General features: G+C 33.6%; 1 protein-coding gene across 3 annotated transcripts in view; it reads left to right on the top strand.

Moving 5' to 3' along the window:
* The window catches only part of CCDC18 (coiled-coil domain containing 18), a 31,218-nt gene extending 15,342 nt beyond the window's left edge, over positions 1-15,876 (top strand). For 2 of the 3 annotated variants that reach the window (XM_062581098.1, XM_062581096.1), the window contains exons 17-28: positions 620-736; positions 1,851-2,018; positions 2,481-2,623; positions 3,284-3,447; positions 4,230-4,443; positions 5,061-5,160; positions 6,218-6,334; positions 6,758-6,901; positions 7,902-8,105; positions 9,611-9,748; positions 12,241-12,438; positions 14,225-15,876. In XM_062581098.1, the coding sequence (XP_062437082.1) occupies positions 620-736; positions 1,851-2,018; positions 2,481-2,623; positions 3,284-3,447; positions 4,230-4,443; positions 5,061-5,160; positions 6,218-6,334; positions 6,758-6,901; positions 7,902-8,105; positions 9,611-9,748; positions 12,241-12,438; positions 14,225-14,239 (1,722 nt within the window). In that variant the 3' untranslated portion in view covers positions 14,240-15,876. Of the gene's footprint in view, positions 1-619; positions 737-1,850; positions 2,019-2,480; positions 2,624-3,283; positions 3,448-4,229; positions 4,444-5,060; positions 5,161-6,217; positions 6,335-6,757; positions 6,902-7,901; positions 8,106-8,576; positions 8,644-9,610; positions 9,749-12,240; positions 12,439-14,224 lie in introns of those variants that run through there. The other variant, XM_062581099.1, reaches the window with a different exon arrangement.
* The last annotated feature ends 83 nt before the right edge of the window (positions 15,877-15,959 follow it).

A 15,959-nucleotide genomic window follows, 5' to 3' on the forward strand; every position in this document is an offset into this window, starting at 1 on the left:
TACTCAAATCCAAACGAATAGTAAAAAAACAGATAGTTTAGTATTGACATTGCTACTGTAAGAAATTGTTTCATGTTTTATATTAAAGCTGTTGCTTTCCTCTCTGGTGGAACTTGGGCACTGTCTCTCACAGCAGGAAACAAAAATATATGCTCTTTAGTAGCCTTTTGAGAGGTGATATATTAAGATCTGAAACTTATTCTTGAAAAAGACTTGTCGCAATTCACATAAGATAACCATTCCAAACTTACAAATAAAATTCTGTATGTAAAACTTAATCTGTAATAAAGCATGGTTTATAAATGACATGATACTGTGCATATGTTTGTCTTTAAATTCTAGCTATTGACACATACTGGAATATCTTGTCAGTACATGATTTAAGTAGTTTAAAATATTGTAATTTTAATAAGTAATTTTCATTTCTAAATGTTGTTTCAGTTCTCTGATGTTTATCATAATGTTTCCTGGGTGTTTTAGTGCTGCTTAGAGTAAAATGTAGTTTTCCAGATGTATTACACAGAGGTGATCTTTAACTTTTTTTTTTTTTTTTTTTTTAGACTTCCAACTCATTAATCAGAAATTTGTTAATTTTAAGTGGTTTGTTACATGTAACTAGGTGAGACAACTTCAGTCAGCGCTGGACATATGTAAGGAAGAACTTGCACTGTATTTGAGTCAATTAGAAGAAAACAAGGAGATATTTGAAAATCAGCTTAAAAAGAAATCTGAAGAGGTAACAGCTTGTTTTAACAACTTTTCTGTATTACCGAGAAAACTGCTGTTATGGATGATGTAATCTAAAGGCTTATCTTTGATAGAAGAGACAACGTTTGAAGCAGGAATTGTGAAAAGGAAATAAGCTGAGAAAAGACTGTTTTGTGAAGCTAAGAGTGAAAAACATGACTAGAAAATGTTGAATAAGCTTAAGGTGAAGAAATACCAGTGGAAAAAGAAGTGCTGAAGGAAGTAAAACAATCAGGATTAAGTGAAGGAAACCTCTGTCTTGAAAAAAATTGAGATGGAGATAGCTATTGTAGTATAAACCTATGTGCATGTGATTGATTGTACTGTGTGTGTCCTACTAGGGAAGAAATCCTGGGCACAGGAAAACTTTTCAAATTCCAACCTTTCAATTTGATCACACTTTCCATTACTATATGAACGCAAGAAAGACTGAAGTTAAATATTACCTTTTTTTTTCTTTTTTTTTTTAATAGCATAGATGACTGACGATGTAAACTAATTATAAAGGGAGACAGGAGGCCATTCAGTTCTGCATTACCTACTGAGAGACACCCGTTAATCAAACTTAAGTTACCGGTCCTTATACCAGAATAATTGGATAGACCTATATAGTCTATGTTTTGCATAAGCCTGTGAGAGCCACTATTTCTTTCTAAGCTCTAAAATTATTTGTTCTTCATCATGCTGCATGTGGAGACATTAGATGCTGTGTGAAACTCAAGGGTAGCAACTGAGGTTTTGCAATCATGACCAGTATTTTCATAAGTAGCTAACAGAGTTGCCACTTCTATCTTGGAGAGCAGTTAGTTACTATTTTTCTTCGCCTCTTCCCCCCCCCCCCCCCCCCCCGAAAGCATGACCTTTTTTTTCCCCCTCAGAAAATTATCAGGTCATTCACCTCTGACTTTTGTACAGAAATAATAATTTATAAAAATCCTGATTACATTTGTTTTTAAAATATGACCAGTTTAGATCTGATTAGAAAGCAAAAATTAAAAGACTGGGGCTGATAACTGATTTCTTTCCATACTTAAAAGCATGGCTGAATGATGAATTAGTACAAAGGGAAGTGTTATTGTAATGGAAAATGAATGTATTTTCAGGTTTGTTGGTTACAAAAAGAAATAAAACTAAAAAGTCAAAATCTTCAGGACACCAGTGAACAAAATGTTCTCCTACAACAAACTTTGCATCACCAGCAGCAAATGTTACAGCAAGAAACTATTAGAAATGGGGAGCTGGAAGATAATCAATTTAAACTTGAAAAACAGGTACAGTGTGGTGAGAACAGTTTATATAAGGACAGATATTTAAATATTTTTGTATGTATTTTATAACATCTTAGAATCTGAATATTTATTTGATAACTTACTGAGCTGATGCTTGTTATTTCAGATCTACCTAAAATAAGTATTTTAGCAGTATTTTTTTTTTTTGTTACCAAGTTCTGTATTGCTTAACTAGCATTAGAGTAGCTGAATACTTGGAAAATCAAACCCTAGATTTCAATTAGGAAGAGAGATACTGAAACTGAAAAAATTGAGCCTAGCAATATATATTAGAAACTACTTGTTTTTCAAATGATGCTGTGTATTTCTACTGTTAGATTATGTGCAATTTTAGACTGCAGGGAAACTGTCTTAATTCTCAGTGTCAGTTGCAAGAAAAGGTTGTATATTTCTTTGAAATGTAATTTAAAAGTGCCAACACTTTTTGTATACAATTTTAAATAGGTATCTAACTTGGAACAAGAGCTTCAGAAGCAGAAAGCATATGCAGAAGATGAATTGAGAAAGGCAGAGGGGAAACTCTGTCTAGCTTCTCAGGAAGCAGATTTAAAAAGACGAAAGGTGACTGAACTTACTAGCACAATCAGGTAGGTTTAAAATAATTGAGTGGTATATTCTACAGATGCATATATTGATTAGAAAGATTGTTTAATAAAATGTTGTTGAAATAGTATCAGCTATCTAGTTATACAGCTTCTGTATGAGCACAGCCTGAAAGTCAGAATGAGAAGAAAGAAGGAAAGTTTCTAACCAGTAGAGGCACGAGGTTCTAGAAAAGTCTTCCAATGGAGTAAATGCATGTCCAGACACTTTAATTAGTGTTAAGAGAGCACCTGATATATTTATGAATTGCATTATATTATGAAGTTGTTTATAATACAAGCTGCTAAATTCTAGGAGAACTTGGTAGTCTTAAAGAATACAGTTTTGACTGCAAGAAAGCTTACCTAACATGACTCTTTTTTTATTTCTAGCATTGTTTCAGTCACTTCACCTAACTGATGGAAGTAATAACAGTGATGCTTATGCAGTATCATCTTTTCCTAAACAACTTTAACTTCTTTAATTTGAAGTTAACAGGATTTTTAGTAAATCTTTTGCAGATCTGTGAACAGAATCCTAGTGGATTCTTCAGTATTATGCTAATCACAAGTGCATCTGTATTCTTTGAACGTATGAGCTTATGCATATCTTGCTTTTAATATTACAAGAGATTGTATTTTGCTCTATTTGTTTTTCTTAATCAGGGAGATTAAATTGGAGATGGATCAGTGCAAGGCTGAACTTATTCGTGTGGAAAAAGAAGTAGTGCAATTAAAACAAGATGGTGAAGACAAAACAGTGCAGATAAATCAACTGGATGTTATTTTGGAAGAAACACGATCAGAACTCAGTAAAAAGGCAAATGAGGGTAAGAGCTATAATGTTTTTAAGGCTTCCGTTCATAATGCAATTTCTCTATACTTTATGTATTAGAATAGATAGATCTTTCCCTGTTATTTTATAATCAAGTACCACAAGAGACCTAAAATACGACAGTTTTGAGGGTTTTTTTTTCCTCATAATTTTTTATTTTGCTAGTGATTACATAGTAAAATACTATGCACTTCTTTTTAAGATAGTCTCTGCAAACTCTCACTTGTGTGGGATGTACTTTTACTGCAAGTGAAAGGACTGAGCAGATTGTTCTTGTAAATTGGTAAAGTGGTTTCTTAATGTGTTAATCCAGCAAGACATAGATTTAACAAATATATATTGTATTCACAAAAATTCAGCTCTTAAAAAAAGATCACAAGAGAATCTATGGAAACAAACTTCCCAACCTTGTCCATTTGATTTTACTGTTCCTTTAAACTAGAGGCTTGCCAGCGATTCTGTTTGCATTTTTACATAGCACTGCAGTTACTGTGGTTTCTCTGCATTCTCCCCTTGGCCAAATACTTTTAATATGTCCTCATATTTTAAGTCTATTACAGATTTTGAGCTGACTAGAAAGAGTGAAGGCTTTGGTGCCATGAAAAGGTGGTTGTACAACCCCAGCAGTTGCTGTTTTTCTAGGTTTTCTTAAAAATAGTGATACTGGAAATTGGTTATGACTAAAAGTGCTGATAGGTTCTTTATGTGATGCCACTGCCTGACTTACTGATAATTGAACTTTTCTGTTCTCTCTCTCTTTTTTTAAAATCGTAATAGTGAATGAATTAGAAGATAAGCTGCTTCAAAGTGAGACTTGCCATAGGGAAGCCTTACAGAAAATAGTAGAACTAGAATCTTCATTACAGAGTGCCCATGGAGAACTAAAAAACACTTTAAGACAGCTTCAGGAACTGCGAGATGCATTACAGAAGGCACAGTCCTCTCTGGAGGAGAAGCGTATTGCTATTAAGGATCTAACAGCTGAGCTCAGGTAAGCTGGTATCTTTCCTATCCTGAAAACTTAATTCCATCAGTTTTACACTGGAAATGGCAAAACAGTTGCCTGGTAGCTCAGATTTTTTTTTAATCTTCTAAGCAGCTCTCTGGTGTTTGTGGTGTTTGACTGTTGTTACAGTAGCACCTTGGCTCATTTTTAATTTCTAAAAGTGATTCTGAATTTTTGTTTTGGAATTCAGTTTTAAAATGTGTTAAAATTACTTTGAGTCCCAAAGCTGTGAAATAATAGTAAGAGGAATGACTTTCTTTTACAATTAAGTTGTGCATTTTCTTCTATGATGATAAATTAGTGACACTTTTATTAACACTTTCTTCTATGCTTTTTTAAAGCCATATAGGAATCTATTTATTTAACAATATATTGTCCTAATAACCAATTAAATAACTTGAATAAAGAAGTTTTGGGGAAATTGTGAAGGTATTTTATGGAATTACTCCATTTGGGTTTGGGTTTTTAGCAATCAGTTAATTGATTTACATTTTAGAGTAATTTCATTTTGAATATGAAATAGATCTCACGATTTTCAGCTGGATACTTGACACTAAGCAAATGAATGTGCAGCTAAGCAAGCAAATGTATGTGAATTTCAGGTACTGCAAGGGAGAAATGGAAGACAAAAAGCAAGAACTCCTCGACATGGAGCAAGCACTGAAAGAAAGGAATTGGGAACTGAAACAAAGAGCAGCTCAGGTCAGATCATTTTAAGTATGTTACTGACAACTGTTCTTATTATGTAGTAGGTAACTTATGAAATGACCACTAACTTTAATAGCCTTAGCACATTGTTCCAAACTGTATAGTTAATATAGCCAGGGTGTCAACCTCAAAAGCATTTGTATGTTTCTGAAGCCTTGTGATAACAGCACAGATCAGGTTATGCTCCTTTGAGAGCATATGTTTGATTATGGTTAAGTGGTCACAGATTACTATTTTGACAGAACAGAAACCTCATGTAAACCTGTCCCATGATTTCTTAGTGATAAAGTGTTTCCTTGATATTTGATAAAAATGAAGGAAAGATCTGCATTTAAGTGCATTCTGAGATGACATTCCTTTTTGTTTGCACTAGAGCATACTTGATTAGATATAATGCAGCCTCTAAATATGAAGTGGTATCTTTTCTGTGAATAAATTTCTGTAGCTCACTTAATGTATTTTCAGTCTTTTGGTCTGACTTCAGGATTTGATACCCCTTGTAGAAGAGCTGTTGTTCTGTCACTTGTAATTAACCTTCCAATAGCTCTTTCTGCGGGAATTGGCAGTCTCTATATCCAAGAATATTTGACAAAAAAAAAAAAAAAAGACAGAAAATAAGGAGGCCAGAGGTTTCAATATATTCTTACCACACTGCCCTCTGAGCTGCTCCAGGAATTCACCAAAACAAAAGGATTTTTTTGCTTTGGCCAAGTTAGGTGTTTTTTAACATGAAGGGTTAGTGTGGTAAGATACTTACTGAGTTCAGTTTAAACTGAGAACTCAATTTGCAGTCTGTATATCTGAGGACCAAATATATTCAGTTATGGACTTATTTTTTTCTCCTTTTCTCTTTGTATTGGGCCCCTATTTTTAAATGAGATGGGTGAGTTGCATTTTAATATTGACTGCTTGAGAGCATATTCTTGAGACAAAAAGAGATTAATTTCATTCCTTACGCTATCTTATTTTGTAACATTATTTTAAGTTCTGCGTAGTAGAGCAAAATAAAGTTTTTTTTTTTTTTTTTTTTTTTTTTCCATTTTACCTCTAGATTACACAATTGGATATGACAGTTCGTGAACATCGGGGAGAAATGGAACAACAAATAATTCGATTAGAAGGCAATTTAGAGAAATCAGAGTTAGAAATTAAGGAACGCAATAAGCAGGTAATTCTTGCTTAAAACTCAGTTCTGATAACATAGGGCTACTAATGATACAGGAATATCTGGTCGTGGGACACAATAGCTAGCCAGACTTAATCCAGAAAAGCAAGACAGGTATCTTACTGTGAGGAAAAGGAAAGAGGGAGTACCTTAATATTGTGCTATCAAAAACATTTTTTAAAATTACTTAAACTATTACAGGAAAATGTCAAATAAATAAAGTGCATCTTTTAACTAAATAAAAATAGCTCTCAAACTCCTCTTTTAAAATAAGAAAACTTTAGCAAATTAAAATATAAAAATTGGCATGGGTGCCCCCAGAGTAAGAGGTAATACTGACAGCACTTCTAAATTTTTATTATTATTATTTCTATTGTCCTGATTCAGTGAAATATCTGTTCTGATTTAATTGCATTTTGTGTTCAGATTGAGAGCTTAGATAGCAAACTCCAGCATTCTAAAGATGAGCTTCGTGAAAAAGAATTTGAACTGCTCCAGAGAGATCAAGAAATAAATCAGCTGAAGAAAAAAATTGAAAAGAACCAACAAAGGCTAGCAACTTTTGAAAAGGTAAAATGTTACTTGGATACACAGGATATTTTGTGCACAATTCACTGAGCAGTTCTTTGCATGTAGTCTATGTGGCTCTTTATTAAACAAAGTAAGAAAACAGAAAACAGACTTCTCTCTAAACATGATACTTGCAAAAATTGTGAAATTGTCATGGTTGAAGTTCATTTTAAACAAGTTATTCTTTATCATAACTGCTTAGAAAGAATTGTATAGCATCTCTTTAAAATGACAGTGTCATTACTTCTTGCCAAGTAATTGCAGTTGTATATCTTGGTATTTGATGAATCTTAATTAAAATTAAACCAATTTAATGGTATAAAAATAAACACATTTAATGGAACACTTTTTTAATATTTTTTTGTGGAGAAATCTGAAAAAATACTAATTATCTTATTCTTTTGTAACCTGATGCAATGGATATGGAGAAGATCTTCTGTAAGATGAAATGAAACAAGACACTGTATGATGAGAGCATCCTGTGCCTTCACTGTCTAGCTTGTGGGAATAATTGCATCAAAAGAGCACTGAGATTGAGAGTGCTTATGGAAATTAGAAAAGATAACTTTTGTTTAGCAAACTGAAGAATACAGGTAGAATAGAGAAGATAGCTAAATTTTACTTTATGAATGATATAAATCTTTGTTTTCAGGCCTGAATCAACATCTAATTAATATGGGTTAAAAATACACTATTTTTATGAATGTGTTGGTATGCAAACGTTCACTATAAAGTGTTGTTGCATCTTCCTCTTATCTGTATTGGCCTGCTGTGAGAGATAGGACCCTGGACTTAGATGGACCAGAGATCAGGTATAATATGACATGTCTTGTCTTTGCAAATTCAAGAGTCCATAACCATCATAACAGGAATGTTATGTTTTTTGAGTTTTGTGTGTTTGGAGCTTGGTTTTGTTTTGTTTTTTTTCCCCAAGGAGGGATGAATGCAAGTTGTTCCCTGTATGTATTCTTTAAAATCTGCTGTTATTTACCTATTACAGATGGTGAAAGATCAGGAGAGTTGCATTGGAGACCAATACAAGGAAGCATTAGATTTGGGTCAGCAATTGAGGCTGGAACGAGAACAGCTGCAGCATACTCACTCAGAACTGCTGGAGACTCGTCGATTACTAGTTCAGGCTCAAAGAGAAGCAGACAGGCTGTCACATGAATTGGAAGAAGTAAACCATCTGTCTCGAGAAAAGGTGACTCAACATTTCAACTTTCAGAGTACACTTTTAGTAGTAGTAGTAGAAGGGTGCATTTACTTTGCAGTTTAAAATTTGTAACAGTGAAGCATGCTGTAGTTTTGTTTTGGGCTGGGAGTGTCTAAGTTTTCTTTTCCCTTTGACTCACCATAAATGGAGCTTTGTTTTGGTTCTGAAAGAAAATTTCAAAGGTCTTTTCTCGGCAACTATGGACAAAAGAAATGTCCAAATTTAAACATGCTAATGCCATCAAAAAAAAAAAAAGTGTGTATATATGTGTGTTTATTTATAACCTAATCACTTTTTGCTGGACAGTTTGGTAAACTTTGGTATTTCCTTTTTTGCGTGCAACAGAAATGGGAAATAGCTGACATTTTTCCATAACTCAATACATGCAAGGAACTGGACTGAGTCAGAACCTCACACAATAGCTGTCTGCCCACTGTCTTTCCTTTTTCCTATACACAGGTCAGAACCAGCTGCAGTTCCTGTTCTCTCTTGAATATAGCTACTCCTCTCTTTTATGATACTACGGGTTAGTAGCCAGTGCAGAGAAAATGGAAAGAAAGGATGCCTTTCTCCGTGTTTTTCACTGAAGAACTGTGAGGTTCACTGAAGCATGATAACTACCTTTGCCTAATAGTTAAATATGTATAAATCAGCAATTTTCATGGCTTGCTTAAAAGACAAGACATAGTAAATAAAAACAGAAGATAGCTCTTCTGCTTAAGATAATAGTCTTAAATACAGGAATGTCAGTTCTGCTCCTGAATCGAGATGCAAGTTACTTGTTTTAACTTGAGCTAGTCTCTTAATTTCTCTCTTCTCCCTCTTTATCAAATGGGTGAGGTACATGTCTTCACAATTAGCAACTACAATAGAATGCAGATATAGAATTGTAATACTAGTTGTTACAAAAACTTTAGAAAGAAAATGAGAGAACATTATAAGGTAGAAAGGAACATTCATTTGCAAAAACAGTTATTTTGTCTTCCTGATTTGCCAGTTATTAGTTTCTAGAAATGTCTAGTGGCACAGCTATATAGTCCTAACTAAGCTTTGGAAGAGTCTTCTCATGCAAAGAGCTTAAAAATAATATTTTGTAAAAACAACTTCATAAACACCTGGCTGAGGTAATCATTTCCTGTTTGTGTGTAATCTCTAGGAAGTATTCTAATTTCTAAGATATCTTGCTTGACTGTGTAATATAAAACCACGTTTACTGCAAGCATAAATCTAGTCAAGAGAGTTTGACCATATACAGCTTTTATTCACTAGGCTTAGTCCTAGGAGCTAACCAAGTAGTTTGCAGCTTGCCTGCCATGTTTTAGGCCCTGTTCAGCTGCTGATTCCAGATGAACAAATAGGGAAATGCTTCCTCACATAAAACACAAACTTGGATTCACTTACCTCCCGTGATTGTTCAGGTTTAAATAATAGTTTGCATTTACACCATTTTTCATTTACAGGCATGATTCATAGTATCACTAACTATCTTTCAGGAATCTCGTGCAAATCGTTTGGCAGAAGAACTTGGTGCTGCCCAAGCTCGTGAAGCTCAACTAGAAGCACGAATGCAATCTGAGATAAGAAAGCTTTCTACAGAATTAGATTTGTTAAAAGATGCTTGTCAGCTAGAGGTAAATACCACAACTGAAGTGGCTCCTGCCATGTTGATTATTCTGGATTTGTCTGCTTTTTCTCTTCCTACGGATAAGGCATGTGAGAAGTTTTCCTTTCTGCGCAGTTACTAAAGGCACTTGATCTGTTTTCTGGAGCATTATGGTTTAGCTGTGTCCCTGCTAAATATGAGGGTTCTTTCACTGAAAAATGAAGTAATGTTATCTGCCCTTTTGACTTCCCTTAAAATGATTATTTAGGACAGTCATGAACCATCTACCTGCTGCTACTTGCCACCCTTCGTACATGTCATTAACATACTATTTCCAACTCTTTCTAACACTGAGGGTGATTTTGAAGGAGAGAATTTCCTACATAGCTGCAGTACAACCACTGACTGAACACTTCGTTCTCAGACAAAAAAGGAGTCTAAATTAAACGAATAAGTATCCATGTTTTTTGAAGCAGCAGGAGATGCATTTTGTGACAGCTGCTTCCAATCAACTCATTTTATTTGGATACAGGAAAAGTAACTGTTCCTTGAAGGCCATTTATGGCTTCTGGGTCTTTTGTGTATAAACTGAGATTTAAAAGGTAATAAAGGCTTCCTTGAGGATTTAGGTGAACCAACTTAACAGTTACTTTCTAATAATATAAGATCTACATTTGTCCCAAAATAACCTCATGTATACAGGGGTCATCTTCACATCATGAAGTGAATAAATCCTGAGAGAATTCAGCATGTTACCAGACTTTTCCTCCACTCATAGTGAGTGTGATGTGAGTTCATGTAAGGATATTTTTCTGTTATACACCTTGTCTTTCTGATCAAATGAATACTGTTGGATAAAAATCTTAACCAGAAAAATGCTCCATAAATAAAAAGTCAAAGAAAAATTAAAATATAGAGGTACCTATATAACTGTACCATCTAATAAGTTCACAACTCTAATCAAGTTCCTTCTGTCATTTATCATTTATGCTGGAAAATATTGAAGAAGGAAAAGCATTTTTAGTCGGGCTCTCTGAGCAAGCTATATTTTTATAGCTCTTACTTGCTTCATCCAACTAAAGGGATGTCCTACTCCAATTTTAATTTCTACTTCCAGATTGATTTTACTGAGTTTAAAATCTCTTATGTTTAATTAAATTGTTTAATTAATAAAAGCTTATTTAAATAACTATTTAATCACCCTTTCATGTCCAATTTTGAAAAAGCAATTTTCCAAATGAGATTTGTTCCTAAAATCATCTGTCAGACTATAAGACCCTTATAGGTCATACTTACGAACAGAAAATACTAGCATGCTTATGCATCTAATTAAAAGTAACCTTGGAGATATCTGTTATAAAGTTTTTTTGTTTGTTGGTTTTTCTCTTCATATTACATAAAGGTAGGATTTTGTTTCATACCTAGTGTCAACATAGCTTCTCATAGCATTCAGGACATTACACTTTTGTCATTTTTCCAAAGAATACCAGGAAAAAGAGAAGAGGTCCAGGAATGGTATAGGCAAGACTGAAAATATACCTATTTCAATCATCTGCCTTGAGAGACCTGGGATGAAGGAAATGGAATTTAGAAATTATTTTCAGCATACTTAAGTAGGTAAAATGCTGGATTTCAGAAGCATTCTGTACAGAAGTGGAATACATCACAGAGAGGATCTGGCTCCATTTGGAATGCTATATTGTTGCATATATGTCTAAAAATTATATATATATAACCATGTTATAAGAAAAACCTTTCTCCATTAGTAACACAAGTATTTATTTCAGACTGACCAGTCTTCTACAGAAATTTTCTGTACTGGTTCTAAATAGGGCTTTCTAAACACTCAGTTGCTCACTGTGTGCACTCAGTGTATTTGTAGAAAGGATCTGTGTGTGTACACTTGTGTGCATGTGTAGTCTTGTCTCGTTCTTTTTCCCCTCAATATGTCGTCTTGCCTGCTTATTACGGCAGACATATTAGTGCAGGATTGGAATTGTTATCTGTTTCTTCACAGGGGGTTTATGTCTTCTCTGGGCTGCTCTGCCCCTTTGGGACTCAGAAAATAACCAGGTCCCAGATTTTTCAACTGAAGCATTCTTATTTTGCTTTCCTCTTTGATGAAGAACTTATTACAAAACAGAACTCTGCTACCCTTGAAAGTTTTAAGTATTCCAAATAGATGAAGTGGAAAAATCTTGCTGAATGTTCAGAATGGCGTTGGCTTTTTCTTTTTCTTTTTCTTTTTTTTTCTTTTTTTTTTTTGGGGGGGGGAGTGGAATTTGAAGTCCTTTCCTGATTAAAAATTGATTTAAATAACAATGGTAAAGGGCTCTTTCTTACAGCAAATTTGTCTTTATGGCCATAGTTTCTTCCTGAAATGAAAAATAAAATTATGTTAATAATGGTAAGTTTGAAAATTGATATATCAAGTGAGATGGGGGTAAGTATTTGGATTTACAAAGATTGATATAAAGTAAATCTTACTATGTTTTTGTCATATTTCTTAAATTTGAGAAGATTGCTCATCAGAAAGACCAAGCAAAATGGCAGATATCAACAGAATACCAAAAAGCTGGTTCTTACCATCTCAGTGGACAGTTGCAACAAGTAAAGAGAGAGTTAGAAGAGGCTCAAGAAACTGTCAGTAATCTGCAGCAACAATTTCAGGTCAGAGATGAAATGGTTCGTGCTGCAAGTGAAGGGTTGCTTAACAAGGTAAGCTGATTTAACTATGTATCATATGTAAAATATTTAAGGCAAGTTCTAATACACCAAAACAATCTTTTGTGTTCAGAAGATCTTTTACTAACAGCATTAAAGAAAGTGAAACTAATTGCTCAATTCTGATTTTGTTATTCTCTTTTACTTTGTATTTTGTAATTATTGAGAAACAGGAAACAGCTAAAGAAATTCATATAAATTTAGGCCTAGAAGAAAGCCTAAAACATGAATCCCATCTAACTTCCTGTATATTACATGACCACAGGTTTAGGGATTTATTTTTATTTATTTATTTTTTTGGCCATGTGAAAGAACTAGACAGGAAGGACACTTGGAGGATTCTATGTCTTGTAAGAGTTGGGTATGTCACTGCAATTCAGTCCCCATTAATATACATATACCTGTCCATTTTATAATTCATCATTAAAAAAAAAAACATTTTTGCACAAATGCATAAGTTTTTGTTGTGTATTAGTGTTATTTTAAAATTCAAGAAAGCTATTAAGAAGATGATGCATCTAATACATAGAAGTTAGTATAATAGCCTTTTGTTCATTAGCCATAAGCTCATTATCTACTGCCTATAGATGTCTGTGTACTCTATAAATAGCATTCCCCTTAAAGAATAATTGTCTAGCTAAGAGTGAACAGGTAAAATATAACAGCTATTGTATGTATAATTAACAGGAGCCATAGTATAAGGTGATATTAAAAGATATTAGAGTGAACCCTATCTAAGCATTGTGAACTAGATTGTTTTCTGATGAAAATAAACTAGAAGAGGTACTGTACAAGTGCAGTGAAGGAGCTCCAGCTGCTAACGGTCCATAACTCTGGAGGGCCAGATAAGCTGCTCTGAAGTAAAACCCTTGAAAAGCATGTAGGATGAGCAACAGATTCTCCTCACAGACTTATTTCTCATTTACTTCACAGATCTGTTTCTGTTGTGCTGTAGTACTGGCTAATGTAATCATAGCTGATTTGGATCATATGTTAGAGGGACCTTTTTGCTGATCTCCAAACATTCCTGTTCTGGATTTTATTTTTATTTGTAAAAGTGAACTGTCAAACAACTAAATCCAGAGTGTAAACTTGGGTTTTTTTTTTTTTTTCCTAAGCATGCTAAACCCCTAGAAATTAAAAATAAACAGTAATGTGCTTGGCTGCATTTTTCTTCATATTGTTGTAAAACCAGAATAATTTTATTAATAAGACTTTTCACAGTTTGTACTGGTATAAATGAAACTCCCCCCCCCCCCCCCCCCCCCGCCCATGACAGAAGTACTTTGATACTGTCAATAAGGTTTTCATAAACATTTCCTGAATTGATAGAAACTTAAGTTGTTAGGAACATAAAGACAATAATCCAGTCAAATTTTATTGGAAACTTCAGTCTTGTACAGAACAGTCCAAAAGACAATATTACTTTAAACTGTACAATTTTTTAATAGAGATTTGTATAATAATTCTTACCAGATTATTCTGCATAATGTTTTCCTATGTATGTGCTGGAGGTAATTTATGTTGAAAATTTCTAAGTGATCCTGATTTTGAAAGCAAATTAACTTCAGTCATAAGAGGAGTAATCAAAATACATTAATACTTGTAACCTAGATAACAGAATTTGAAAAAGAAGGCATGGACTTGAGGCCTTCTGCAGCTACTTTGCTTAATTTTGTAGGAGAAATCTTCATAATGAAACATCTTAAATATATTTAAATTTGGAAAATTCAGTAAGAAAGTTTAAAGGAAGATTCTGATCGCGGATGTTTTGTTTCAGGGGCAAGAATTGTGAAGGAAGGAGCGTTTCCTACTGGACATGCAGTAGCCCACAAAAGCTATTGCTGGCAATGCAGCACTGCATTCAAAGAGGAAATTTTAATATAGGAGAGTTGTAAATAATGAATGTATTTGTATTGACACTAATGCCAACCTTTTTTATTTTTTTGAAATATTTTTGAGATTATTGCCTTGATATAATCACTTATTATTTTGGTTTTTGTGAAATAAAGTTTATTTTTAAGTATCTTAACTTGTAGGAATGAATTTCAACTGTCATCTTTTTACTAGGATTTTAGTCTATGTGTTTGTGTTCCCCGTCTGACTTCTAATTAAGAGCACAATGTTATTATCTTATTTACAGTTTTTGTTCTGGAATATTTTCACTTTTTTGTCACATTTGATGTGCAGAAACAATTTCCTATTGAAACTAACATGTTTGTAAGATGTTCTAGGATGCTGATTTGATCAAGATCATGTGTGGATGCTCTGGCAAAACCACCTTACTTCACTTCAACTATGTTTTTTTTTTTTGTTTTGTTTTGTATTTTTTTAACATTTGAAAGAAAAAAGGTGCAGGACAGGTACGTAAAGGTTGAAGTTGTTTTTTTCTAGAAGAATCCATATAAAAGCTACTTTGAGAAAGGTGGCATCATAACTATGCATTCCAAAACATCTTTCCAGCTTTCCAAATGTATTACACATTCAGCTAATACAAACGTTCTGGCTGTGACTCTAGTCGTTAATATTTATATTTACCAAAGAGTCAGAAACTGCCTAAATCTGAGTCTGATTAATGCAAATCTGGTTTGCATGCATTACGCCATGCTATACATAACTTAAACAGCTTTGCTAATCTGATGACATAGAGCAAGAGGAACGGAGATGAATGTACTGCAATTTAAGGAGTAAGCCCAAATTTTGTTTTGTGTATTGAGGGTATTTTGGGCAGCAACACTAGCTTTTGTATTTCTGTAATTGTGTAGGTGGAAGTATGCTAAACTCCTCTCTAGCAGGTAAGTCACTTTTACTAGTTATGCAAAGAGGCTTCCAAGCAAAACTGCTCTAGTTTTAGTAGTTACACAAAACCAGACACATTTTGCTGCTTTTGACAAGATCAAGACAGGCACATCTGAAGTATGTATTTCTGCAGTTTTGCATTATTTATTTTGCCACTATGAAAATTGTGTTGTAGCAAAAAATAGTTTCCTTATATGTATGTTTCAATGTTTCAAGTCAAGCCATTTGTTTCTCTACATAATACTAAATGAAAAGCTTTAGAATTAAGTTGACCAGTGTAATAATTGTTTTTTTTTTTTCCTTTAAACACATCAGTTTGCTTTCAGACTAGAAATCTATGCACCAAATTTCAGACTGGTCTTCTAAAGTAAAGGAATATTTAATCCTGTCAAACTAGGATTTCATGTGGAGAATGAAATCTGTCCTTAATTATAGTTGCATCATAACACTAGCGGAATTCCACTAACATTGTTGCCTTGTTTGCCCCTCCTGAGTGCACTAAATGTAAATGTGCATGAGCAGCAGAAGCATTTTTGCCTAAATACTGAATCAGCTAAATAGCGTTTGTACTAAAATTATTTATCTGGATGTTACTTTCTTAAGTAAAGTCATTTGTCCATCTTATTTATCAAATGGAATCATAATTATATTTTTCTCATTAATTTTGGATGCTGTCTTGTTGTTTGTCTGAGAAGTTAATGATTCCACTTGTTACG

Source organism: Rhea pennata, chromosome 8, assembly GCF_028389875.1.
Source record: "Rhea pennata isolate bPtePen1 chromosome 8, bPtePen1.pri, whole genome shotgun sequence".
Taxonomy (NCBI): Eukaryota; Metazoa; Chordata; class Aves; order Rheiformes; family Rheidae; genus Rhea; species Rhea pennata.